Source organism: Thermothelomyces thermophilus, chromosome 1 (assembly GCF_000226095.1).
Source record: "Thermothelomyces thermophilus ATCC 42464 chromosome 1, complete sequence".
Classification (NCBI taxonomy): domain Eukaryota; kingdom Fungi; phylum Ascomycota; class Sordariomycetes; order Sordariales; family Chaetomiaceae; genus Thermothelomyces; species Thermothelomyces thermophilus.
Genome location: NC_016472.1, coordinates 9,648,491 through 9,675,461, shown reverse-complemented (window position 1 = coordinate 9,675,461; position 26,971 = coordinate 9,648,491). Strand labels below are relative to the sequence as shown.

Here is a 26,971-nt window from a genome sequence, read left to right as displayed (position 1 = left end):
AGCTGAGATATTTTTTTCCGGGAACCGATCCCCCTCTCCTCCACAGCTGAGGGCGAGCAACATGTCATACATAAGAATGTTCTCACCGAGCTGGGGGAGCTAGTGATCGATTATTCTCCAGTGTTTGGGAAGAGTGATCTGAGCAGGTTTGCAAAGTTGACGTTGAACCTGCAACTTGCGAGACGACTCTCAAGTAATAATTAGTCCAAGTCAACAAAGAAGATGACGTCCTCCTTCTCCCTCCGGTCCGCAGCTCTCGCGACCGTCTCAGCACTCTTTGCCGAGCGGACCATCGCCGGGGCCCCGGCAGACAAGTGCCCGACACGGTTCGCGTGGGAGGACGCTCAACTGACTGACCAGGTGATCTCCAGCACCGACCCCTTGCTCTTTGGTTTCGGTTACCCTGTCGACACCGCGGCCTCCGCCTCCGAAAATGGCGGGCCGGAGCTTCCAAACTGCAAAGCCATGCCCGGCGACGCCTCGTGGCCGTCGCCAGAGACCTGGGCCCTCTTCAACTCGACCCTCGGCGGCGCCCTGATCGAGACGGTTCCCATCGCCGCGCCGTGCTACAACAATTGGCCCCAGCGCGACGCCGCGGCGTGCGAGTACGTGACGGAGCACTGGGGCGATCCGCGCATGCACGTCGAGGACCCGACCTCGGCCATGTTCCCCCTCTACCAGGGCCGCACCTGTCTGCCGACCGACGACCCGGACGGCAGCAACTGCACCCTGGGCGGCTACGCGGCCTACTCGGTCGCCGCCACCAACGTCTCGCAGATCCAACTCGCCCTCAACTTTGCCCGCAACACCAACCTTCGCCTGGTCGTGCGGAATACGGGCCACGACTTCAACGACCGGTCCATCGGCGCCGGCGCTCTGTCCGTCTGGACACACAAGCTCCGCGACATCCAGTTCTTGCCTGATTATAACTGCCGGGGTTACAGCGGGCCAGCCTTCAAGCTCGGCAGCGGCATCATGACGGAAGAGCTGTATGCTGCGGCCGAGGAAAATAATGTCACGGTGGTCGGCGGCGAGTGTAGGGTGAGTGAAGATAATCACTCCTTCCCCCCCCCTCTTTTTTGTGTGTGTGTGTGTGCATGGATCTAAGGAAATCCTTACATAAATATCTACAGATCTACTAGCTACCTACCGAGATAAATAGCTAACTAGGACGGGGCTTTTTAGACCGTGGGCATTGCGGGTGGCTACATTGCAGGTGGCGGCCATTCGCCCATGTCCGCCCTTCTGGGCATGGGAGCTGATCAAGTGCTGTCTCTCGAGGTTGTGCTCCCCAACGGGCGGTTCGTCACTGCCAACGAGGATACGAACCCGGACCTGTACTGGGCTCTCCGCGGCGCTGGTGGCAGTAAGTCAAGGGTTTGCCGAACCGAATGTCTCTGGCACTCGTTTAATTAATTAACACGGTCACAGGCACGTATGGTGTGGTAACCTCGGTGACCATCCGGGCCTATCCGAAGATTCCCAATACGCTGATGACTTATTCCTACACCACGAGTCCCAACGTCACAACCGATACCTTCTTTGCGTCGCTCGGCGTTTATATGAGCTACTTTGACAGGATCACCGCGGCCGGCGCTTACGGCTACTTCATCGTCGTCAGTATCGGCCCCGACCAGTACCTCTTCAGCATGATGCCCCTGTGGGGAGCAAACATGACAAAGCCGCAGCTCACCGAGCTCGCGACGCCCCTCCTCAACGACCTGGCTGGCCTGGGCATCGCTATCACTCCCAACGTCACCGAGTATCCGTCTATGTTCAGTGCGTTCAACGGCGCCTTCCCGGCGGCCGAGCAGGTCGGCGCCTACGACAACCACGCGGCCTCGCGCATCTTCCCCAAGGAGAGCTTCGAGCCGGACCGGCTCAACGACACCCTCGCGGCAGTGCGCCACGCGGTCGAGGGCGGCGGCGTGCTAGTCGGCTACAACATCCGGGCCGCGCCTAACCCGGCCGTCAACCAGACCAACAGCGTCCATCCGGCGTGGCGCAGGACGACCGGCTTCTTTATCCTGGGGGCGTCGTGGCCAGCCAACGCGACCGACGCGCAGATCCAGCAGGCCAGCGAGACGCTGACCAACGACTGGATGGCCCGCTGGCGCGCCGTCTCGCCCGGCGGCGGCTCCTACGCGTCCGAGGGCGACATCAACGAGCCCGACTTCCAGCAGTCCTTCTACGGCGACCACTACCCCAGGCTGCTGGAACTCAAGAAAAAGTACGACCCCACCGGTCTGTTCTATGCGCCTACCGCCGTCGGCTCCGAGTACTGGTACATTACGGACCAATTGCCGTGGATCCCGACGCAGAATGGGCGGTTGTGCAGGAAGAAATGATCCATTTCGCTCGGGTAGCACCGAATAATTAATAGCAGCAGGGGGTCTGTGTGACATTAGCGTAGGTCGAAGTGTATATAAAATTATGATTATGTGCGCTTAAAGATGAATTCTGCGGCAACAGTCCAGTAATATTGATTGCAAAGTGCCGGCGTGTTCTTAGCAGTTGAAAAGTTCAACGCTGAGTTTCGAGCGTCGATCCAGATATCCAAGGCCTCTGCGGTGGCAAAGTAGGGTAGTTACACAAGAGATTAGGAAATTAGAGATGAAGGCGACAAGATGCTGAAAAATTGGGCGCGACCCGGACTGTTTCACGAAATATGCAAGCACAGAAATGTTGGGAAGGAAGTGATTACGGCCTTCTAGGGTTCCTTCCGTGTTCTCAGACAGATTAGATCTCGATTTTTTCCCTTCTCCTTTCCTTCCTTTCCACTTATTCAGACCCACTCCTTTCCTCGTTGTATAGGAACCAACTCAGGGCCCAAGACTCGAATCAATCACGTTATCCTCTAAGTACTAGCGCCTTATGCTAGGCAGGTTGAGATCTCTGGCGTGACCACATCCCAACGGTTGATGTACCACCCAGAGGTACCGGAACGCTATTACCTACCGGCTATTCGACCTAGGATTCTTCGTCCAAAGGCACTGAGCGGGCGACCACAAATATAAAGATGAACTACAAGATAGCCGACCCAAACCAATCCATCAGCAACGGCACCTGCTTCTACGCACGAGGAAAGACTTCCAACTTGAGATTCATACCCTGCGGTAACGCGGTATTTGGCAATATTCACTGCTGTCAGGCGGAGGACACCTGCCTCGAGGACAGCGCCTGCTACAATGGCAGATACGGCACGACTTACCTGGCGGGCTGTACCGACCCCGACTACGAGGACGAGAGCTGTCCCGACAAGACATTGTGGGACGGTATGACGGTAGCTACCACAATGAGTTGTGCCCTGGCAAAAGCTGACAGGTGACAAACGCAACCTCCAGAGTATCCATGGGCTGGTCTGATATACTGCAGACCCAACCAATGGTGGGTGCCTCGTGCGGTCGCCCCGTTCTCTCTCGAGGCTACAAGGACCAAATGCTGACTTAATATACCAAATCAAGGATAGCATGCGAACAGACGGAAAAGCCGTCAACGATTACCACGGGCGATGACTGCACCTGCGATCCCAACATCGAGTCGAGAACCGCCGCCTTCACAGACGGGTCGATCATCGGATCAATCGCGATTCTCCCAACCGCATCCGGGGGCTGGATCGAGTGGCTTCCTGGTCACCTGCCGTCCGCCATCCCGTCCTCCACGTCTTCTTCCACCGCCCACTCTTCCTCGAGCCCGACATCTATTATCTCGCCTCCCTCGCCAACCTTACCGCCGACTCTACCGCTAGCGCCAAGCTCCGCACCAACGGCGGATGGCTCCAACTCCAGCAATCACACTTCGTACAGCACCGGCGTAAAAGTCGGCATCGGCATCAGTTGTGCCGTGGGCGTCATCCTCCTTTGTGGTGCGCTACCCGCACTGGTGGTAGTTATGCTCCGCCGCCGCCGTCGCCGCCGCGCCAACAACGGCAAGGACAACGATCAAAACAACGATACGACGCCTTCCAATCCCGCTCCACACTCTCAGGTGGTCGCGGCGGTTCCTTCCGGTCAGAGTCCACCTAGCAAAGGCGCAGCACTGCCGCTCGCCGAGATGCCCAGCCCGGAGGTCCCGCTGCGACCAGAGGTGGCCTGTTCAGAGCTGCCTAGCGGCAGCGGCAGCGGTGGCGGTGGCGGTGGCGGTGGCGGTGGCGGTGGCACCGGCGCTGTCGGGCCGTGGCTAGCATGGCCGGAGCTGCAGGGTGATGTGTCTCCGCCGCCAATCTCGCCGGTTACTGCCAGCTCTGGCTGGGAAAACCAGCGGGCTGGGATTTCGTTGTCATCGCCGTCGACTTACTCGTCGGCTCCCACTGTAGCCGGGGAAGGGAGTGCAAATCGACACCAGCTTCCAGGACGGTGGGCTTCGGAGCGCCGGGAAGGGGCCTCGGAGTTGCCCGGATGAGTGAGAGGAGGGGCTCGTGGTGACTTCCTCTTGTGTCTGGGAAGTGGAACGTTCGAACATGAATGTGGATGTCAATTCTAAAGTGAGATAATTATTCGCTAAGAGGCCGGCTGGAATGAGAATATGCTTGCTATGAATCGATTTGGTATTACGGCTTTGGCTGTCCCTCTCGTTACTAACTACCATGTTAAATCCAAGAAACTGAAACACGGAAAATGAATGTGGGCTTCCATTCATACAATTTCGCATGCATACGTATGAGAAAGACCCCGACAGACATGCCTGGGAACATACCATGCCTGCGAGGTCTTTTAAGCTCTGTAGTTGTTAATTATCACTAATTAATGAGTTCTACCTATGTACTGCTGCAAACTGGGCCTAGGTGCATTTGCCACTTTAGCTGTTAATACATTTCGCTCAGACTGGACCCATGTGTTAATTAGGTTGGAACCTCTCACGGAATTGTAATTAAACCCAATACTCACCACAGTTCTGCCATCCGTCACTGATTGATTCTGTGTTCCCGGTCTAATCTGAGGCGCTCTGTAATCTCGATACTTGAGTGCGAATCGAAGCGCAGGCTGCCAGAAATTTTAAAATACTCTGAAAAGCTAGGTTGGAACAGGCTATGCATGGAGATTTCGTATGAAATCAGCATTAATCATAATAATGGATCAATTCCTCAGCCACTTTCAAGACATGCTTCCTAGGCTGCAGCCGATATCTAACCCTAACCCCTATATACAACGTGCAAAAGAGAATGCTCTTGGCTCCACCGATTCACGTCGTTTTTGTAAACTTCAACTCTCATCATCCAAATCAGCATTGTTTGCCCCATTGCAGGCAACAGGGCCAAATAGATATCTTTCATCTTTGTGTGTTATTTTCTTTCCTACAATTGCCCTTACGATTGTCGCCACTCTCAGAACCTCAAGAATTGGAGATTTCGGGTTGGCGACAAAAACAATCGCTGTGGGGCCATCACCAACTCTCACACATCACAGCGACGCTCAACCCTAGGTCATCAACTTGACTCTCGCAGTACTGCAATTGGCTGGCTCTCACATCCCCCAGCTATGCGCCTCCGCAGCACCCGGGGCGTGAGAAAGCGCTATGTGGAAGAACCTATTGTCTTTGACGACGACGACGACGAAGAGACCATCACTGTGCCAGAGGACAAGTCCAAAGATGACGACTTCGAGGCAGAGCCAGATGGAGCACAGGCTGAGGACGATGACGACAAGGAGGAAGACGGCGAGCTCATGAGCGAGGATGAGGAAGTGTCAGGCAGTGCGAAAGTCCCGCAACCGCAAGAAGACCCCAGCCAGTCCAAGAGGCAGCGAAATACCGGGGCTGGCATGATCCAAAGCCGCAAGGGCTTCCACGACATTCCCCATTACCCTCTCGAGACACGCATCGTCACGCGCGTCTACGCAGGACCACTGCGCCGCTATGCCCGCTACAGCGCCCTCCGCGATGCCATGTATGGCCCGGAGTACGAGCGGATCAAGGTCATCTGGGACCTCGAGATCCGCTGGTCAGAGTTCCCCGTGCTGCCCCCGCGGTTCCCTCCCGAAGACCAGCAGGGCGTCATACCGAGCCCCTGGTTACCCCGCGGCTTCGAGCGCGGTCAGGAGAAGCGGGCGCTCGCCTGGTACGACGACTTCCAGGTCAGCGCTCCCGAGATCCAGCAGTCTCGTGTTCTTTCTCCCGACGATGGCCGGCGGTTCGTTCCCCAGGCAGAGGGGGATATCATCACCCTCGTGGGACCATGGAACAGGCAGAAAGAGGTCAGGCTCAGCCAAGGTGGCAGCGTGTCAGTCTCACCAACAGGTCTCCCGGTCAATCACCCTGACGCCCCCAACAAGACGCCAAACGGTTGGATGCTGGATACCGGAGGCATACCCCTGGCCGTATCATGGGCACCATTGTCTCGGCAAGACATCCAGGTCCTCGCTGTGGCAACGGTCCCATTTTCTGACCAGCAACCGGCCGGCGGGGATGGTCCGAGGGAGGACGCGACTGACAAAACTGCAGGGTGCGTCCAGCTGTGGGAATTCATCCCCGGTGAAAGGCGCCAGGGCCAACTACCCTCTCCCTCCGCCCAACTCCCGCGGTTACTTAGCGTCAAATGCTTCAACTGGGGCCGGCCGAAACGGCTTCAGTTCTGCCCAGTCGCTCTCGACTCTTCCGGTCTGTACGGGCTGCTGGCCCTCCTGACCGACGACGGAACCGCTCGCGTCATCGACACTAAGGTTGTCGAGAACGAGGACACCCCCCTCTACGGTACGTTGGGTCCGGGCGCCCGGTCAATGCTTCTCTCCGCTGACATGGTACGCAGAATGGATCGAGACTCCCGTCGTGGCTCTTGTCCTTGCCGAAGACTACAACGTCACCGTCACCTGCCTAACCTGGGTGAACATGAACCGGATCGCCCTAGGCCACTCCGACGGCTCCATCACCCTGTGGTCCATTTACCCGCGCCAGCTGCTGCAGCGCGTAGGCGCCCACACAACCTACGTTATCGATATCTGCTCGGCGTACCCTTCGAACCCATACCTCGTCGCATCCATCCCGGTCGGCGGCTGCGCGACACTCACGGACCTGTCCCAGCCGAGCTCCGAAATGACGTATTTCCCGGTTCCAGCCATCAGCTTCCAGCCGAACTTGCTGTGCTGGAACGAGCCGATGCAGGGCTTCATGGCCCTCTACCCGTCGTCCACGCCCAACACGACCATCGCCTTCCTGCACCATCGCTACTTCTGCCAAGCACGCAGCATCACCACCGGCCCGAACACCCTCACCTGTGTCTCAGCAGGGGCAACGCATCCCTTCATCCTGGTGGGTTGCGCAGACGGCTCTGTTTTTGGGTGCAACGCACTGCAAAAACTTTTTAAGCAAAAGGGCGAGCCTCTGCGCAAGCTCAAGGTCTTTGAGCACGAGTACAGACCCACTGATTCTTTCAAACAACCTAATGCGGCCGGGATGTCCGGGCTGAGAGGTGCGGCGAGGATTTTGCAGGGATTTCTGCCTGAAGAAAACGACGACCCGAGGACGGAGAAGCGAAAAGAAATGGACAGGAAGAAGCGGGAGGCCAAGAAGAAGAAGAAGAAGGCCGGGAAGAGGAAGAGTAGAGCGGGTGACGAGGCCGAGACCGAGGACCGCGAGGCTGAGCTCGACGAGAAACTCGCGTCTCGGGTGGTCATTCACGAGCCGCTGACGCGCTTGACGACGATCCAGTGGAATCCCAACGTGCAGTTCAGCTGCTGGGCTGCATGTGCAATGGCTTCTGGGCTGATCAAAGTCATGGACTTGGGGGTGGAATGATTGGATCCCCGCAGTGCATCATCCTGTCGCGACCTGGCCAGCGTAATCAGCCGCCTGAGTTGTGTGTTCCGGCATTCATCACGAAGCGTCGAGCGACTGCGACCCATCCCGAAGAGTTCGATATCTAATGTCTATACCTTGTCTATCTATAAGCGGCCTCGTCTCCGGCCGACCCTGAACTCAGCACTGTGCCTCGAGAATGCCGTGATGGAAGTCGAACGCCTTGATCATGCCGTACAAATGCGACGACGCCGCCAGCAAAACGCAGACGTGGAAGATCTGGTGAGAGCTTCCCCAGATGTCGAAGGCGCCCGGCCACTTGCACTCTGGAAACCGAACCTTTACATCGCAAGCTCAGCAATCGCTCAACCCCCATTCTGGTTGCTCGTCTTTTCGGGGTACTCACCGCATATAAGAAGGCGCCGAAGATGTACAGGCCACCCTGGAGAATCACCCAACTGAGCCCCATCCTCTGGTCGAGCTCGCGGTACCCGTAGAAAGTGAGGCCGTGCAAGACAGGCACGACGCCGGAGAGCCCCAGCCCAACAAACATCAGTGCCCTGTACGGCCGCCATGCCGGTGTGCGGAAGTGCTCAAACCACGACACCACCAAGCAGCCCAGCCCAAGCAGCGCGATCTACCACCCTTGGTCAGAAGCCTCATACTACCTCGTCACGAACGATAGCGCCCGCAAGGGATCGACTCACGGCCCCCAGGTAAAAGGTCAACCACTTGGCCCAGCAAAAGAAGCCATACCACAACGCCGGCACATAACTCCCCACGATCAAGAACACGATGCCGGTGTAGTCGAGCTTGTTCCCCCACTTGGCCACCTCCTCGCTGTGGTTGGACAGCGTGTGATACGCGGCGCTCATCCCGAGACAGCAGAAGGCGCCGGCAAAGAAGCAGGCAAACACCAGGGCGTCGGCGCTGCTGGCCGTCGCGTAGCGAGGGGCGATGACCTCTTCCAGGAGGAAGCCGTACGCCCAGGCGGCGCCGACGGCCACGGCGGCCGCGCCGAGGAGGTGGGTCCAGATGTTGACCGACTCGTTGTGCAGGTAGAGCAGGCTGTGAAGGGAGGCGAAGAAGGAGTTGGAGGTGGGCCGGTAGCCCGACCGGATGGAGGGGTTGTCGCGCCGCCAGGGGGGCAGGTCGTCCCAGTGGAGGAGCAGCAGTCGGCGGGCGGTGGCCTCGACGCCCGTCTCGATGGCCTGGGCAGTGTCGCGGATGGCTTGGGCCGCCGCTGCCGCCGCCGCCGCCGCCGTGGCCGAGGCGGAGCCCGATGACCGCCGGCGGCGGTGCCGGAGGCCGGACGGTGTCTCATCAACCCCTTCGGAGTTTGGGGCCGGGCCGTCATCCGCCGTGCCCGGATCAGGGCGGCCTCTGCTCTTGCTCCGCGTCGTGGGCGGCATGGTCATTGAGTTTGTTTTGTGGGGGGTAGGGGGTTTATTTGTTCGATTACACGGCAATTATGCGCATGTATGTATGACAGTAACACGGTGTATGTGACAAGTGTAATTGACCGAGCCCCCGTACTTTTTTTTCCCTATTTTTACGAGTCCCGATGCGCGTCCGCGGCGGTGGCGTCAGAGCGGTGGGTTTGAGGATGTTGCTGCCGTCGGGTCTTTCCCATCCACGGTCAAATTTCTCTGCGTTCCTTTACATGCAGCAGTGGGGAGTTCCACGCTGCGCGGCAGCAATCCATGTCCCCGGATTTCAACAATTTCTTTGTTGGGATTCGCGTTCGTCACAACAAGCAAGAAGGGAGGTTTCCACCTGCTTGGCCGAGGCTCGGCAGAACCACCTGACTAACAGCTGTCAGACAGCCGCCAGCTCCCACTGCTGCCTGCCTCGGTGGCAGACCTTGTGGGAAGAAGGTCCATCCAGCGCCGCAACTGGATGCACTCACTCATCTTCGCAGTCCTGGACAACAAACCTGGCTGCCGAAAACCCGCGTGCTTTTGCGGTGCATCACTACGGGGCTCAGTATTTTCCGTTCACTGAAGCTGTCTGTGTCATTTTTAAAGCCAATTGCGACCTGCTTGCGCTATCGAGCGCTTACTTGCTGTGCCGAGATGGTGCCCGCACCAAAGCACGAGTTTCAAGGAAGCAACCAACGAAGCCATTCCGCCCGCCAGCGCTGTCCTGAGGTCCCAACCTGCTCCAAATTAGTTACACGCTTTCAGCCACTGTTTCAGCAGACATTGAACACTACATTACACAGTAGATGATGGAAGACGAGTGAGGCCGCTCACACAAGAGCCGAACATTAGCGTTGCGTCTGGCCCCCTGGCAGACTGTCCTTCACATGCCGAAAATGGAGCTGGATGGGAGGACGGGATCGAAGCTGCCACGGCAGATCATTCTCCTTGTTCCCGGAACAGGCTAGAGTTAAGACAACCTGTCAAGCACGCCCAGTCTCCAGATACCTGGGTCAGTGAGGTGCTCGGCCAACTTTATTTCTATTCTTGGGGCCATCTATTACCGTCGGGTGTCCTTTCAGCAGCGAACACCACGGGAACAACTCGGTCACCGAGGAGAGTTGTCGACCAGAGCAGAGCAGCGAATGACGACAGCAGAGACGGATACGACGAGCGGCCCGGGCGATATGGCGCTCCAAAGCACAGCGCAGCCGCTCGCCATGAAAGGCAGGTGCTTCGCCGGCTAGCCATCTCCCTTATAACATAATCGGTGCCCTTGCTCCGCGAGCTTCTTCGGCATTGTCGCCATCGGTCCCTCTCTGGCTTGGCAGTTCACGATGCCACCGTGTCGAAACAACGATGGTGTGCGTTGGATACAAGTCTCTAGAACGCCAGCCTCCTGGGCCATAGGTGCAAAACCATATTGGCTCTTCGGCAAGCTGCAGCAATATCGCCGCGCATCCGTGCTTGGGTTATGGCCCAGGGGAATGAGCAAGTGTCCATTCCATTCCTTCATGAGGGATGCAGTCCTGGAACACCTGCGAGGAAAAGCACCACATCGAGCCAAAAATAGCCGAATATGGCGTTCCTACAATTCAGTTCCAGCGGATTTGGTCTATCGCGGCCCTAAACCGCCGAACACCCCAAACTTGGTTGGGTTTTTTGAGCCGCGGTTATAGGCACAATTTATGACAGTGCAACCCCAACTTTGGCTCGCCTGCTTGACTTCAAAGCTGGGGGTCACCGAGACTGCCCGATAGAGGCCGACAAATACGGTCAAGCTCCCCGGGTAAATATGCTGAACCATATGATGAATTTAGGTCCTGCCCTCGCTCCCTCATCTAATCCATATTGCACAGAGATTGTCGCCACCAAACAAACCCGTCACGATGCGGCCGGACCATGTCACCACTTCCCACGCTTCTCTGGAAGCAGCGGGGCGGACGCACGATGTTATTGCTGCCTGGCTTCTATAAATATTTCCTCACTTTTGGGGGCCATGGCGACTACGGGAGTAGATTGTCCCGTATCTATCGGCAAGCGGCCGACGGTCCAGGTCTATATCAATCCTCGTGTGCCCGTCTCCGTCCAGGGACGCTGGAATCTTCTGCCCGCCACGGACCCTGCCGGAAACGGAATCATCCCCCCTTTGAGCAGACGCGTCCAACGCCGCAGACATGGTCGGCTCGGCTCTTGCTTTGTCTCTCATCGGCCTGGGTGCCGTCCAGGCCCTACCCGCAGCAAGGAAGGTGGAGGAGCGGCAGGTCTGGCTCGGCCCCGGCAACGGCGACTTCCACCCGGGTGACGGCGACCTGCAACCATGCTTGACGGACGTACCATTGGAGCAGCAACCGCCCTGCCTCTTGCCGCCCATCGTCGGCCCCATCAATCCAAGCACCAAGAAGAGAGGATTCGATAAGCGGCAGATCTGGATCTGGCCGGGAACGGGAGACTTCCACCCGGGCGACGGCGACTTGAAGCCCTGCCTGACCGATGTCCCCTTGGAGACGCAACCGCCTTGCATCCTGCCACCCATCGTCGGTCCCATCAACCCAAGCACGAAGAAGAGAGGACTCGATAAGCGGCAGATCTGGCTCTGGCCGGGAACCGGGGACTTCCACCCGGGCGACGGCGACCCGAAGCCATGCTTGATCAATATCCCCCTGCAGCAGCAGCCGCCCTGTCTTCTTCCCCCCATCGTTGGCCCCATTGAACCGAGCACCAAAAAGAAGCGACAAGCAGTCATCGGCGATCCGTCAGGAGGTGACATCACACCGGGCCAGGGCGACCTGCCCCCTTGCCTGACCGATACTCCCCTGGACCAGCAGCCACCCTGCCTTTTGCCACCCATCGTCGGCGGCATCGATCCAAGCACCAAAAAGCGCGGGGTCATGCTCCCGCCCGACTATGCCACGAATCCCAAGGGGGCCGTCGAGCAGCTGGAGAAGGAACTTATCCGGCTGCAGAACAAGAGCAAGAAGACCAAGAAGGACCTCGAGGATATCGCGGCCATCAAGGCAGCCCTCAGGTACATCGCGGGCATCACCAACATCAGCGCGCCGCCGGGAACGGGCACCACCTTCACCCCCGGCAAGCGGGATGCCGCGCAGTGCTCGAACCTCGAGGCCGCCGAGCTCGCTCTCGAGAGCCTCCTGCACAAGGACAAGCTGACGGCCGAGGAGAAGGCCGCCAAGAAGAAGCTGACCGCCTTCCTCAAGAGTTGCGGCATCACCATCATCAAGTCGCCTGACGGGACAACCACCATCATCAAGCCTTCCGACTAGAGCTCAGTTCCGACCCAGTCCGACCGACGCGGAGGGCCTGCAATCTGCCTAATGTCCCGGTTGAGCTGCTTTGTACGGAGAAAAAGGTTAAGGGAGAAAGTTGGGTGGCGGTTATGATCAATGCTGGCGAAGATTGTTATGAGCTTGGAAGGGGTTTGGTAGACGGAATGGTTCTCTGCCCTGAGCATCGCTCAAACAAGGAAAAAAAAGAACCTTTCAATTCTATTTTCCCTTTTTCCCCCCTTCTCTCTTCCTCTATAATCTACGTTTCCAGTTCCAGTCAGTTTCTTCTCCCTTACTCCCACTGTTATACTTCTATCCCCCGAGTGCGTTTCTCGCATCTCCTGTTATTTAAAAGGCTTGATTGACTTGGATTTCTTCCTTTATCCGTGATTCTACATTGCCCTGCTCTGTTGTGCTACGTAACAAAACCGAGTTGAGAGAACAAGAGGGGCGAGGATCACCATTTCTCATATTGTGTTTGTCCCCCGCTGCGCGTCGCTCCGTAACTCTTGCCGACGCATGGAAGGTCAGGGAAGAACGTTTACACTGCGTCTTACGAAGTTCAATCTGCTTGCCACCCCTCTTGGTGGTTACACCCGTGAGTTGGTTAAGCACCCCCTTACGCGCCAGAGTCACGGGTTGAAGCACCGATGGACAAACGAACTCGACGAGAGGACCACTGCAGTCCGAGACGTATAACTGCTGCCGGGATGCCGGCGCACTCAAGCTGGACCCGGTCATTGTCTCCTCTCCTCTGTGCTTGGGTTAACCGGGCGTGATCCGTTGCCAACAGTACTTTCCTCTCTCTGCCCCGCCATGAGTTTCTTGTATGTACAGGCAGAGCCGTCGCTCAACTGGGCTGGTCTCTCATACACGCCACGCGACAAGATAGATGAGACATCATTTGCCGTTCGTACTCGAGAAGTCGGATTGCCACATTGCAAGAGGGTCCAGTGACCTGTTCGTGTCGAGTCATCTCCTGGCAGGCTCCGTTAGTGCCCTCGAGGGGGAGATGGCACCCCCCTGAGAGAAGCCATCCACAGCACCGGGCCTCAGGGAACCATGTTCAGATCGGCCTCTCTCTTATGGACTCAGGATGCTAGCTTCCAGAGCTTTCCTGTCCAGGAATGCCCAAAACATCTACAAACACCCGACTATGTCCGCAGTTGAAGCCTCAAGAAGTGGGATAACTATCATGCATGTGCAGCTGAAGAACCTCCCGGTCCTAGGATAAGCTACACGTGGTCTCCTACTACACATCACACAGCGAGGAAATAAGGTGTACGCCTTCAAGCCTAGATGGGCCAAGGTATCGAAGCCACTCCGGCCTTATTGGCGAGATACCAACCTCGACGGGAGTCATTCGCGCGGATATTCAGGACAACAAAGCCCCATCCGCATACGGGAAACTTGTGTGTGCCCGACACAGAGCAGCACGGCGCATTACCTGTATGGGCCCCCCGATTACTACTAGTACCGAGTATACAGGGACGACGGGGATCTTCTCCGTATTATCAGAGCCGGATGCTGCTACTAAGGTTCCATGGCTGGGTGGTCAGCGCACTTGCTCCTACAGATTAGGTATACACCACCCTCCGTGTCGTAGGGGTTTGCCTAACTCGGGGCGTGAAGCTTGAGAGGCACTGCGGGTGCTGCATGGACCAGCGGTAGCTGTTGGCTCGCAGCCCAATGCAATGCGTCGCACACCGCAGAGCTTGGCGGGTAATTTGTTTACACAATGCAAATATATCGACGATGGAGATTCAGCACATCTCTGACTGAGCTACCTAAATGGCATGTGCTTCGAAGGTGGGTTGTCTCCGGGGCTTCTTCGCCGACGACACATGAGACTGAGCTCAACTACATACGGTGTTTATGCCGTTCTTCTGCCGTTAACCAACCAGCTGCACCCAATACCCGAACAGTAACTGTGTGGGTGGGCTCGCTCTGTCCTTCACCGCCAATATCCCGAGCCGCATCACAGCAGCTCCGGGACAAGAGCCATCCGAACGCGCTGGCGCGCGCGGGCATAGTATGAAGCCGTGTGTACTGTACATACGGATATGCACTCCCGCGGACAAGCGAGGGCCAGGCATGCAGCCCAAGGGCGTCGCCGCGCCACATCATGGCAGGGACCGAGTCAAGGGCTGGAGAACAAAGAAGGCAGACCCGAGGGCGCTAATGCAAGCACTCGCAAAAGCACTCGCTCGACCTGCATCGGCCCCACCGTGCAACGCGTCCCAACGACACGCCCGTCTTCCCACAAAGGATCCGCTCTTGTGCTGCCGAGTATTGGGCCATGTGTATGCGGTGGTGTAGACTAGCTAGTGTAGCTCGGCAATGACGGTGCGCCACTTGGGTGGACAATGTTGGACGACTGGCGCGACACCGTCGCCGTCGCCGCCCGAGATGGGATCAGCAAGGCGGGCTCAGGCTCATGCGACTGTCGGAAGGCGTGCGTCAGTCGGCTCCAACAACCGAACTAGTGTATTGGCGGTGCTCCGACTAGGCGCCATCTTCCATAGAAAAGAAAAGAAAAACAAAAAAGGGGGGAGGGGGGGGGGTTGAGGTGTGGTGCTGGGCAAACATGGTTGTTTTTCGTCAACCTGGACCACCACCGATGGAGAGGACGCGGGCCGCCAGCCTCTCTGACTTCATCGACAGTTAGAGAGGTCCCAAGAGGCCGGGCAACCAGACAGACCTCCCGTTGGTCACGAGGGCGAGACAAACTCCTTCAGTACGCGAAGTGGTGGCAAGCCGATCCCGAGGATAAGCCGCGCCTTGCCCGGGTTCTTCTGGCGATGCGCCCGATCTCTCAGGGATGGGCTCGACACCACTGAGTCCGTAATCCAGACATTCGGCAAACAAACTACATCGCCTGCCCGGGGGAGCCACTCAGCGGGCGCGGCTGATAGGACGGCGATATGGATGAGTGACAAAGGAAGAGGGAAAACAAGCAGCTGAAAATAAAGATTGACGGGGCAAACGCCGCGTGAGTGTAGCATGACGCTTGTAGATGTGACTCGCAGATTTTTTGAGTCAGACGAGATGTGAGGGGATCCATGTGCCCGATGTGCATCCAAAATCGAGACAGCTGAAAAAGTGGTCTTTGTTGTGCGTAGCATCGCCGGTGTTGGGCTGATGGATGGCGTCAGGAGGGAAACCGGAAAGCGGGGAGATGGGAAACATTCAATCAGCCCGTCAGGCAAGTTGCCAAGCAACACTACACTAAGCAGGCAGCCGAAGGGAGCTTGGGCCAAGTCAGTGCACGGTCAGTGGAGACCAAACATATTATCGACTTGATTGGCGATGGCCGACTGCAGCGAAACAACTGTAGTGTACCTAACGGATTCCTCTTACACTAATACACTGTGCAAAACCGAAGATGAGGAATGCAACTACTTGGTAGACAAGGGTACAGAGGTATAATTTAAACGAAAAGGGAAGGAGAAGCAAGACGACGAAAACGGACGAAGCGGCACGCCCCAGCAGAGCTCAGAGTCCACAACAACAACAAAAAAAAAAAGGGTAGAAAGGGTACCGACTTGCAGAGTGGTATCACAACGGCCGTGGGCCGCCCGCCCAATCAAAGCGATGCGTTGCATGGGCAGCCTCACATTTTCCCTTCCATGTCTGTGTCTGCATGTTCTCTTCCCAAGCCTTCCCACACACACCCACACACACACACACACACATGTGCATCATCACCCACAGAGAACGCCCAATCGCACGCCGCATCGGAACCTGGGCCCGCATGCACCTCCCTGCAAACCCCATGCAGTCTGCTCATTCCGGGGCAGTCAGGAAACACGGCAGGGCCTTTGGGCTACACTGCGCTAGCGTAGTGTAACTTAACTCGGGAAAAGTAAGGCGACGTGGCGCCCCGAATTCGAAGGGTGATGGATGCATCTTGGCGGGCCAATCACGCGTCCGCTTGAGAGGCCGTCATCTCATCTCGCCCTCCGTCTCGCTCTTTCCATGCATTAGGAAGGAGGCCAGGACAAGGAAGGGGGAGCCGAGGATCGAGTAAGGCGGACGTTGTTGACGGGCAACGGCCAACGGGCAATGGGCAATGGACAGCGGGGGAAGAAATGGTGCAGACGTAGTATGTACAACACGAGATGTTCCACATGGTACGGGCACAATACCATACATACATACAGCGAGCAGAACAGCTGCCGATGGTGATGGTGGTGGTGATGGTGGTGGTCATCATCGTCGTCGGCGTCGTATCGTCATCGTAGTGATAGTACGGATAACAACAATGGGCCGATGATGCCTGTGCCTTTTTTTTGTGCTCTAGTAATGAATCGCTTATAGCGACAAAGTCGACTTGATATTAGCGACCCGAAATGATGCTAGTATAACTAACTATCCTCCCCAAGATCAGAATTCACTGGATGAATGAATCCGTATTAGAATCCGTACACACACTCCTGCGTCTTGCTAGGGGGTGGCTGGCCAACTAGTGTAATTGTGGAGATTAAGGGAGGGGCAGCTCTTGCTGCTGCACGTCACTTCTCAAGACCAGCTTATATAACTAGTGCCGTGGCGTACGTAAGGAGTAGCTGGTGTAGTGTAGGCTTGGAGAAGGATGGATTATTGCGAGCGGCAGGGCCTTCACTCTTCCCCTGTTCTCAGGTATCCAACGTCACTCACCTTCAACAGAGTTGCATGCTTACTCGTAGTGTACTTGATAAAGAACTACATAAGGTAACTGGCCAACGAACCAAACCAAACCAAAAAAAAAAAAAAAAAAAAAAAAAAAAAAAAAGGGGATGGAGAGCATGTTCTCCGTGCATGTTCCGTGCACGGAGAAACGCTCCACATGCGCACTACCTTACGCACTACACTAGTGTAAAGCGAGTAATAAGGCTGGTGGCAAAGATCGGGTTCTCGCCGGGCCCCCGTGGCGAAGCCGTTCCACCGGCGATGGATGGATGTATGTAACATATCAGTAGTACGTTTTCCGCGGACAGCCGTCCTCTTCTAATGACCAAGCCAAGCCTCATCATTGGGGCGGGGCATAACAATCCTGTCACGTGGAGTTCAGCTATATTCTCTGATATGACAGTCAACCTTCAACAGAGCGTCACATTGGTCAAGGCGGATCAAGACGGTGGCCTGCGGCATATCTCCATCACATTGCTAGCTAAGCATGACAGCTTCCTCTCAAGCAGCTTCTTTTCGCCCAAGAAAGGGGACAGGCACCCTTCTATTGACGCTGTCTTCTGAAAACCCCCCCCCCAACCCAAAACTAAGCATAACGTAATCTGTGTTCTCGCGGCCACATGACGCGGCGCGCGAAGGGCTATTGAACCCGGGTAACGTCTAACCAAAGTAGTAGTAGATGTTTTTATCTTTCATATCCCATGCCCTGACATTTTCCACCTTCATCCCAAAAAAAAAAAAAAAACTCCGAAAAAAAATAGATGAGGGGTATTAGAATGATGATGGAACTGTGAAACAAATAACCAAACACCAGCCTCATGTCCAGGGAACTCCTGTATCTCTTATCCCGCTGCCCCTACCCCCCAGCGCCATGATATGCTCGCTCCCCTAAGTGATCCCCAAACAAAGGTGCCTTCGCGCGACGCACCAAGAAAAGAAAGGAGATGGGGAAGAGAATTAGAAAAAAGAAGCAAAGAAAAAAGATACACGCAAGGTCTTGTTTGAGAAAATGTACGAGCGGCAACCCCCCAGCCCGGCCGAGACCCGAAAGGGGTGATATCTCCGTTTCCGAGATGGGAGAAAGAGAACAAAACCTCGGGTTGATTAAAGTCCATATTTTTGCTTCTCTTTTGGTTTGGCGGTTCCCTTCTAGGGCAGCCTAAAAGAAAAGAAAAGTAATAGTTGTAAACGTTTGTCGTGGCCTTGGACTGAGGATCGTTCGGTTTTCAAGAACGGCTTTTTATCCCACAGCCCGGTGTGTGTGTGTGTGTGTGTGTGTGTGTGCGTGTGTGTGTGTGGTCGAGTTGGGGTTCGTCGGCCACACCAGAAGCGTATCCATGGAAGATGAGACGTGAGAAGGAGCATCCCAGGGAGAAGAGGAGGGAAAAAAATAGCATGGAAGCTAATAGCAGCCCTGGATGTGGTGGGCAAACAGCGGAACCTGATGGTGGAACGGGACCGGATGGTGGAGCTGTTGCACCTGCGGCGTCGGCTGTGCGTACCTCAACATGTCCCAGACATATTGGTCCAGCGGGAACTTGTTCTGGGCAAAAGGCTGGATAGGCATGGGCATGGCCTGGGCCGAAGGGGGAACAAGCATGGGCTGTCCGTGGTATTGGTGGTGCATGTACTCCGGTGGTTGTTGAAACGGCACGTGCCTCGGCTCCTCGGGTTCGCAGATTGCTGGCTCTCCAAGGGGTGCTTGCGCCTGCGGCGGGGGCGTCCTGGCCTCTGGGATGTCCTCCAGGGAGCAGTCGTCGTCGTCTTCCAGGTCCTCGATACTGGAGCAGGTGGAAGTGAGGGATCCTTCCTCGTCGGATGAGCACGACTCGCCGTCCGACGATGCCGGCGAGAGCGGCACCTCGTGGTCCGAGTCGTACTCATCGTCCACGATGGGCTGTCCCTCAAAAACGTAAGTCGTGTGTCCTGGCGGTGCAGGAGACGGCGGCAGCTCGGCTGCCGGTTGTTGGGTAAACCTGGAGCAAGCCAGGATCTGAGCGCGCAACTCCGGAAGCGTGATCCTCTCGTCCGGGTTCCGTGTGAAGATCCTCCCCAAGATGTCGTTCAGTTCATCCGACACGGGGAGGATAGTCTTGAGAAAGTCCCGGCTCTTGATGTAGGCCCGATAAGTGGAATCCTCATAGGATGCCTGCTTCCATGGGTTGCGTCCACAGGTGAGGTTCACCAGGATGACTCCTAGGCTCCAGACATCATTTGGTGCGCAGTAGTAAAACGGCCTCCTTGATGATGGATCCAGGCATTCTAAAATAAGAGAAAAGAGAAAAGTCAGTGGGGTGTGTACCGGAGAGAAAAAGGGAGAAAACGGGGTGGTGAAAGGAACAAGAGGAGGAGAGAGAGAGAGAGAGAGAGAGAGAGGGCGCTGTTCTAACGGCATATATATATATATCATATATATATGAAGAAACGGGAAAGGGGAAGGAGTCGTTCGCGACATCAAGAACCTACCTGGTGACATGTAAAACGTTGAGCCGCAGCCGTAGTCTTCGGATCGGTCTGAAGAGGTAGCAAGACCAAAATCTGCCAGCTTGACAGTCTCTCCCTGGTCCGTAACAAGGATATTCTCCGGCTTCAAATCCCGATGGTAGATTCCCAGGTTGTGGCAATGCTCCACGGCGTCCAGGATCTGGAGGAAAGCCTTCTTGGCCAGCTCATCCTTACCGACGTACTGGCCGCGCTCGGTGATGTTGTAGAATAAATCACCCTCGGGGCAGTACTCCAGGATAACGTAGATGCAGTCCAGGTAGTCGATGATCTTCAGGATCGAGACCACGTTGCGGTGGCTCGACGCGAGGTAGTGCAACCTGATCTCCCTGGTCTGGAAGGCAACCTGGCGGCGGTCCAGCGGAGTCCCATCCGGGTTGAACTTGCTGAGGCACTTGACGGCATAGCGGACGTTGGTCTTGGTATCGACGGCCGAGTAGACCACCCCGTAGGCGCCGGTGCCCACGATGCTCGTCAACTGCAACGAGCTGGTGATGAACCTCCCTAACCTCTCCTCCGGGGCGACCGGGACGAACTGGGGCAGGCAAGCTTGTTGGACCGTGATATGCTGGCTCGGGACGCTGCAGGGCCGGCCGAAGGCTGGTGATGCTGGCGGAGTGGGGTATCCGAATACTGAAACATGCTGCATGATCTAACCCTTCGCTTCCGAACGCACTGTCTCCCTGCTGGCTTGCCGTCGAGAGAGAAAAAGATGTATGCCGAGGTCCCGGGAGATGCAGGATCCAGAGGCAGAAGCAGGCCAAAGATTGAGGGAAAGGAAAGCAGATATTTTGGAAGGAAAAGAAAGAAAACGGAGAGGCGATTCTTGGTGGCAAGATCCTGCGGAAATGGCCAAAAATCCTCTAGGAAACCAAAACTGCGAGCTTGGGAAAAGAGAAAAAAATTAAATAAGCCTCTTCTGTTCCCAATGGCTGGCTTCGAAGAAACCCGGGGAGTTATCGAAAGTAAGTCTTCTCTCCTCAAGGGGCGGCCGATGTATTTTCTCCTCTCAAGATCGCAAACCAGCGAGCGAGTCAAGCTGGCCTGCTTGGCTTGATAGATAAGATGGTTTGGTTGGGTGTCAACGGGCGAAGGATCCACAGGTGACTTTCGGAGGAGGCAGTGCGAGAAGAGGGGGCGACTTTAATGGGGAACAGACTCCCACGGCAACTGGCAGGGGTAAAAAAAAGTAATACAAAGACCAGATGCGCGCTGGGAGAAAAAAGAAGGGGGGGGAAGGATAGTGTTAATGAGTGATGAGAAAGGGCGGTCGACGGCGGGAGCAAAGGCCGTCGTTGATGCGGGCTGGGAGATCGTTGATATGTCTCGAGCTCATTGACTGGCCAGTTCCACCGCCCCGTCAATCCGCCCCGTCAATCCCCAAGGCGCCCTCTCCTTACCTCCCCATTTTCCCCCTCCCCCCCCCACCCCCCCTCCCTTCTTCTTTCCCTTCTCTTGCCCGATGGCTTCGAGCTGTGTGTGCAGTGGCTTTATTGGCCTCGGAAGGTCCCATGTCAGACGGGCCCAGTCTTCGATGCGCCGTCTGCCCATGCCAATGCCCAGAGGCGGGAACCAGGCAGGCCAGGGGTGCCGCCTCTGTGGGCCACCACCACCACCCGTGGTACGGAGTACGTATCAAGTATACGTACTCGTACTCACACCCACTAACTAATAGTAACGTTAGTGCGGTGTATCGGGGCCCGGCACAACACCCCTGTCCTTACACTAGAGGAGCCTATGAAACCGGCGATGCGCCATCCTATTCTTAATCTTTGGGTGCGCGGCGCTAGTTCTGAAGGAGCATGGTGTTGGTGGGAACATGTGTTGTGGCGGGACCCTGGGCGGCCGTGCGATTGGGAGACCTGGTGGCCAACAGAATGGGCCCGATACCTTTCGCGCAAGCGAACAAGCCATTGCAATGTGTCACAGCTTCCTCTCTCACTCTCGCGCACACATGCACACGCACACACACACACACCTCCCGCCACCCCACACCTCTGCCTCCTCGCCCCACATGCCGGTCGGGCCAGCCAAACAACGGGAAGGGTGAGCAAAAGACTCTCTCTGGTCTCATGAGATGGGTGTGGGCCGAGAACACAAGTGAATGCAAGAGAGCCAAACGGCGGGGCTGATGTCCGGGCGAAGAAGTCAGCCGAGGCCCCGTGACGAGCTGACTCTTTACTTCTGTCTCCCTCCCCTTTTTCTTTCTTTGGCCAGGCGGTACGGAGTGATGGCTGCCGCTTGTAGTGTCCCGCGGGCATGTGGGCGATGACGGGAGAGGCGAAGTTTTGAGTCAAGTGTCCACGTAGTGTAGTTATGGAGCACTCGGTACGCCCAGTAAAACTCCACTAATCCGTACACCAGTGTGGTGCTGTTTAGTGCCCCAGACTTTGGATCTCTTGACACGAAAAGACCCGCTCTTTCGTGGCGTAAAGAGTAAGAGGTCTCCAGATCTCCCGGTAAGTCTTTCAATGCGTACTTCGTAAACGACCAGGGCCCGGAGTCCGAAACGGTCGTCTCCGGTGTTCTGCTGTTTGAGAGCCAGCTTCCCGCCCAGCTTGTCAGGAGACGGCATTGATTGGGTGCCACACCTCGGGTCTGAGAGGTGATTCAGACGCTTCTCCTGCGTTGTTTGTTTCTGCAGATCGGAGCAGCCGCCAACCAAGTGGATGTTTGCATGCATCGGCCAGGAGACGGGCAGGCCGGCAGCTGCTGGGTGTTCACTGCACCGCAGCGGTAAGGACGAGCGAATCGCTTTGTCTGCAGCCTGAGCAGCGTTGAGGGTTCCCGTGCCCCTCTGATGCGGGCACAGTCGGAGCCCGGATAAAGTGCTAACGAAGTGTTGTACAGCCATCAGTCCGCAAGAATTCATGCGTGGCAAGGCCGAAGGAAAGGCTCCGCCGTCGATATTGGCGTGCGCTTGCTGTACGAAGTAACTAGTACTGGCACGGGATCCTCGGGCTCGCTGAGGGAGGCGTCGAGATGCTCTGCACAACTGCACAACATGGGAGTACCTTTGCGGGATAGTCCGTACGGATAACTAGTTGCTATTGTAATCCGTACATTATTACGTCTCCAGCCAGGCAGTGCTCCAGACCAGAGTGCTTGGCTGGGCGTGACGAAAGCCCATCGAAAGCCAGATTGAGATGGCGTCTCGGCAGAAGATGACGGTGGAACCGCCAACGCTCAAGCGAAGTCGCAAGGCCTCGTGGGGCTCCTTTCGGGATCTGCCAGGCTTGGGCCAGAAAGGGGCCAAAGCAGATCGATAACTCGGCTTCTAGGTCGTCGGCGGGCCTGTGGTGGACGGGGCGGTAGGCAGCCGACGCAACCGCCTGAAATCCAAGCACCTGCTGGTGGGTCTCTGTGGGCCGTCCAAAGGCAGTTCTCAAGCGTACGGTTTTATTGTCGCTGTTCTCCCGTCTTCCAGGCCATCTAGGCGACGTAGTGCCATTGGTCGTTGCGCCCGGTTTGACCAAGAGCGCCGATACGGAGGAGCGAGTTGGGGTTGCAGCCGTTAAACAAAGCGACGAGAGCACAAAAGGATGGAAAGCAGCCAACTGGGCGCAGAATCAGTTTCAGGCCACATTTGCGAGGCAACCACAAGTTGCACAGAGTCACCTCGCTTCGGTCCTTGGCACAAGGGTTGGAGGCCGAGAGGCGGATTTGTTGAATTGTGACTGGCCGAGTTGGGCAGGACCTGGGTGACTTTCGCCCCACGTTGCGTGCATTGGCCGCCTCACAATGACATCGATTCGATGGCCAGTCTCTGACCGGCAGCTAAGTGTGGGGCAATGGCACCCTCTGCGGCCCGCCGGTCGTGGGCAGATGGGCGAGGAAGCTTGCAATCTCGCATTTATGCTCGTGATCAATATGAGCTCCGTGTGGCAATCTTGTACCGCAGTGACTGAGCCTCTCTCGACGGCAGCCGCTAGTCGATGAAAGCATTGTAGTGTAGTATTGAACACTTGCGTAACTCTGGCTGTTCCCGGCTATGCAACCCTCTCTTAAGAGAGAAAAAGAAAATTTCCTCTAATATGGTAACCCTCTACTAGCCGGCTAGCTGGTCTCTGCTATCTCGACACCCGTATACTCGAGTAATATCCATTCCCTGTCTTCTCCACGGGCCGCAAACCAAGGCCGGCCGCAGACGAGCCATGTTTGCGGCCGCTCGAATCAGTCGCCACGGCGAGTGAAGCATCCGTCAAGAACGACAAAGCACAGGAGTAGGGTTCGTTCGAAAAGAAAACTTGGGATGGGCCTCAATATCGGGTCGCCGCTGACGATCCAGACATCCAGACGATCCAGCGGCTAGTGTCACTAATCGAAACCTTGATGCAGGGCGCCAAGATGCATGGACGCCGCGGTTGTAGATGTGTGCGGTGGTGTAAGTATAACCTGCAGTTATTAGGTTAGGGAAACCATGAAATCCTGCCGCATCCTTCTGATGTTGCCGAGTCATCTCGCTGGGGACACTGCGTCATCGACCAGGCAGCCTCTACTACGGAGTAGTGTATGGAGTCCAATGCGGTGTTGCACGGGAATTTTGGCACACTGCTTGCAAACACGGAATAACTACTGCGACTTGCAGATTGATGATCTGCAAGTACTGTGTAAGGTACGCAAGTGGAATTTGCTAGAACACGAAGTCCGGCGGTTCTTCTTTTCCTTGGAAGGCGTACGCAAGATGAAACCATGCCGAGGTGAATGCAAGAGAACACCGAAACAGAAGAGGGGGAAAAAAAGGAATGCAACTCGGTCTCAGACCGGGTTGTTCTGTTCTTGCCCGTTCTTGCCCGTTCTTCCCGGCTGGGGTCTGCAGTCAGTGTTTCTGATAACTATGGCCCGCAATCATACACGCAAGAGCTCATCAGATGAGGCCATCGACCGCGCAATCTTTTTGACCCCGTGTAGATCAGGCAGGACCCTCAAATGCCTGGAGCATTAAAGTTCTCAGGTTTGACGCAGCATCCCTGTCCCGTGCAGGTCAAACTGGAGGGTGAACAGGCTGCCGCCGATCCTAATGAGGAATGTTGTTAGCGGATGAGTTATTAGTGGAGTGAATGAAGGAAGGAAGCCCGAGGGCACTTGGCAAGCTTCCAGAAGCATCTTTTTATCATCACGTCTATCTAAATTTACAGAGTAGAAGAATGAAACAGAGTTAAAATATAACAAGAAAATAAAATCATAGATAAATAAATAAATAAATAAATAAATAATCCCGAGTCAACAAATAAGCTCTCTATACTACTTGTAATACTAGGGAAAAGCAGAAACAATGAATGATTGGCGCCTAATGATAGAGACTCGATCGTCATTGCACCGCCTTTTTTGTTCTACCAAGGTACGGAGTCGTCGTGAACTACCTAACTAGTGTGCATAGTCGTGTTCGGTCGTAAAATTCCTTCGCGGCACGCCTGACGAGCACGCATGCACGCACACATACACACACTCACTCAACTCACCCGCTCACGGAGATGACGTCGGCCGGGAAGGCCCCGGATGTGGAACCAACTCCGAAGGCACCATCCCCGGCCAGGCCGATCGCCGCTCGCTGAGGGTGGCATCGGGCGATCCAGAGTGCGGGGGTTGGATGGGGGGCAAGTACGGATCCGTACATTAGTGTACTCCGTAGAAAAGAGGCAGACATGGGTTAGAAGCACAGCCACTGCCCGGGTTTCTCCCTCCGTACAAATGTACCATAACCTATGTAATCCGTACATACACACCATATATAGGTAGTGTGAGCATTCCGTAAAAGGTCCATCACATGCGTATCCAAAGTACACATATGTGCGACTGCGGCGGGAGCAGCTCGAGCGGGAACATGGGAGACGGGCAACAGAGCAACTTTTCTTTAGCGGCGGTCCGCGACAGCTCGACCCTTTTAACTACATACATAGTACCTAGTACCTACGTAAAAAGCCGGGAGTGTGTGCCTCATTCCACTCAGTTACGTTTGATGCTCCAAATCCAATCCTTCATGGGCCGAGAGGAGAGCCTGCGAGCAATGTAATGTAGTTCCATACCATACATGCTTGAATACGATACACGAACACGGTAGAGCCGAGGATGGCTCGGCCCCCTACGTATCGGCTAGGCGTCCTGGGGCTTGTTGAGGGGCAAAAGGAGAGAAAAGAAGGTGTTTTTTTTTTTTTTGGGGGGGGGGGGGAAACGGCGCAAGTCGTGCCTGGAGATGACGCCGGCGGCGACGGTGTGGAGGTCGGCCTGGTAGTGGTGTTAAAAAAAAAAAAAAAGCCGCCTGGTGAGCGGCAGTGCCAGGGAGACAGAGGTTGGTCAAAGGGGAGGGATGAGGGAATGAGAGAGAGGAGAGATGGCCGGCCGCGGCGGGAGGCGGCAATTCCTGTCGTCTGTCCGTGTCCGTTCCCGTAAGCAAGGGGGAGGGGGGGGGAGGAGCGAAGCAAGCAGTGTAAGCAATACCAACATCTTCCGTACTACGTACGGATTACTTCTGTCACTTGGTCCACTGGAGCGAAGGAACAAACGACCGATGCGAGTAGCGTCTAATGTGCCGCTATACCACTCCTTGTCTGACAATTCCGACTCGATCCTCCCGGCACCGGGGCGTCAGACCAAACCCCGGCTGGCTCCCGTTGGATTCTGGTGATTCTGGTTCGTTAGTGTCTTGCTCTTTCGATGTCAGACCAGTGGAAGAGAAGAGTCAAGGAGGAGAAAAATGAGAAACAAAAAAGAAGAAACAAGTAAAGAATAGCAGACCAGCAGGTCAACCACAGACCGTCATGGGACGACGCAGGTCTTCTGTCTTGTCTGTGCCACTTGGTGCCGTGACCGGCCTATCAGTCTTCCACCCGGAGTTTGTTCGACCCGAGACGAAGGATCTAGTTCGGTCGTACACTAAACTTATCCAATCTAAGTACATACATACACTACGATATGGGCGAGCCTGCCTGGGGGACCGTTGGCATTCCGCATCGACGCTAGGAGCCAGTGGAAGCGGCGCAGTGCGGCGACGAACCTCTCGACAAGGGGCAATGTGACCTTGGCTTTTTAACCGGAGAGCGAATTATATTCGAGCCGCTCGGGTGCAGGATCCCGCTTGTACATACGTAAACTAATGTACACGTCCTGCCGCTGGTGGTGGCCACTCTCGGGGGATCTCAGGGGGGTGCCGCACATGGTAAACCTTGAAAGGTATTCCTTTCTCTCTTTGCGGTGTCAGCTTGCCACGAATTGGTGAGTCTGCCAAGGTGGAGTTCCTAAGCACTAACTTTACGAATTGTTCATGTGCGCTCTTCGAGCCACCCCAAGGGGCGTTAGGATCTCGCCACGGTCGTGGGGCGCCGTAGGAACGGCCACCGTGGCGAGGGCTTAGGATAAGTCAGG

At 56.0% G+C, this 26,971-nt stretch overlaps 7 protein-coding genes across 7 annotated transcripts; 4 read left to right on the top strand and 3 right to left on the bottom strand.

The window, feature by feature from the left end:
- Positions 1-79: 79 nt before the first annotated feature.
- On the top strand, positions 80-2,416 carry MYCTH_2299483 (uncharacterized protein). The gene is made up of 3 exons (XM_003660730.1): positions 80-1,041; positions 1,186-1,366; positions 1,432-2,416. Exons 1-3 carry the CDS (start codon positions 223-225, stop codon positions 2,346-2,348), a joined length of 1,917 nt encoding a protein of 638 aa, XP_003660778.1. The 5' UTR covers positions 80-222; the 3' UTR covers positions 2,349-2,416.
- A 490-nt stretch (positions 2,417-2,906) lies between these two features.
- MYCTH_2299479 (uncharacterized protein) lies at positions 2,907-3,681 on the top strand. Its single transcript, XM_003660729.1, has one exon. The coding sequence runs from the start codon at positions 3,020-3,022 to the stop codon at positions 3,326-3,328; it is 309 nt and encodes a 102-aa protein (XP_003660777.1). The 5' UTR covers positions 2,907-3,019; the 3' UTR covers positions 3,329-3,681.
- A 1,533-nt stretch (positions 3,682-5,214) lies between these two features.
- MYCTH_2299478 (uncharacterized protein) lies at positions 5,215-7,832 on the top strand. Its single transcript, XM_003660728.1, has 2 exons — positions 5,215-6,687; positions 6,743-7,832. The coding sequence occupies exons 1-2, from the start codon at positions 5,478-5,480 to the stop codon at positions 7,726-7,728; spliced, it is 2,196 nt and encodes a 731-aa protein (XP_003660776.1). The 5' UTR covers positions 5,215-5,477; the 3' UTR covers positions 7,729-7,832.
- A 76-nt stretch (positions 7,833-7,908) lies between these two features.
- On the bottom strand, positions 7,909-9,854 carry MYCTH_2116256 (uncharacterized protein; the record flags this gene model as incomplete). The annotated part of the gene is made up of 4 exons (XM_003660727.1): positions 7,909-8,067; positions 8,135-8,365; positions 8,436-8,959; positions 9,791-9,854. The coding sequence occupies 4 exons, from the start codon at positions 9,852-9,854 to the stop codon at positions 7,909-7,911; spliced, it is 978 nt and encodes a 325-aa protein (XP_003660775.1).
- Positions 9,855-11,077: 1,223 nt separating this feature from the next.
- On the top strand, positions 11,078-12,609 carry MYCTH_2299473 (uncharacterized protein). The gene has a single exon (XM_003660726.1). It carries the CDS (start codon positions 11,327-11,329, stop codon positions 12,431-12,433), a length of 1,107 nt encoding a protein of 368 aa, XP_003660774.1. The 5' UTR covers positions 11,078-11,326; the 3' UTR covers positions 12,434-12,609.
- A 5,756-nt stretch (positions 12,610-18,365) lies between these two features.
- On the bottom strand, positions 18,366-20,887 carry MYCTH_2299470 (uncharacterized protein). The gene has a single exon (XM_003660725.1). It carries the CDS (start codon positions 20,256-20,258, stop codon positions 18,510-18,512), a length of 1,749 nt encoding a protein of 582 aa, XP_003660773.1. The 5' UTR covers positions 20,259-20,887; the 3' UTR covers positions 18,366-18,509.
- Positions 20,888-21,049: 162 nt separating this feature from the next.
- MYCTH_2299469 (uncharacterized protein) lies at positions 21,050-22,610 on the bottom strand. The gene has a single exon (XM_003660724.1). It carries the CDS (start codon positions 22,479-22,481, stop codon positions 21,924-21,926), a length of 558 nt encoding a protein of 185 aa, XP_003660772.1. The 5' UTR covers positions 22,482-22,610; the 3' UTR covers positions 21,050-21,923.
- Positions 22,611-26,971: the final 4,361 nt, after the last annotated feature.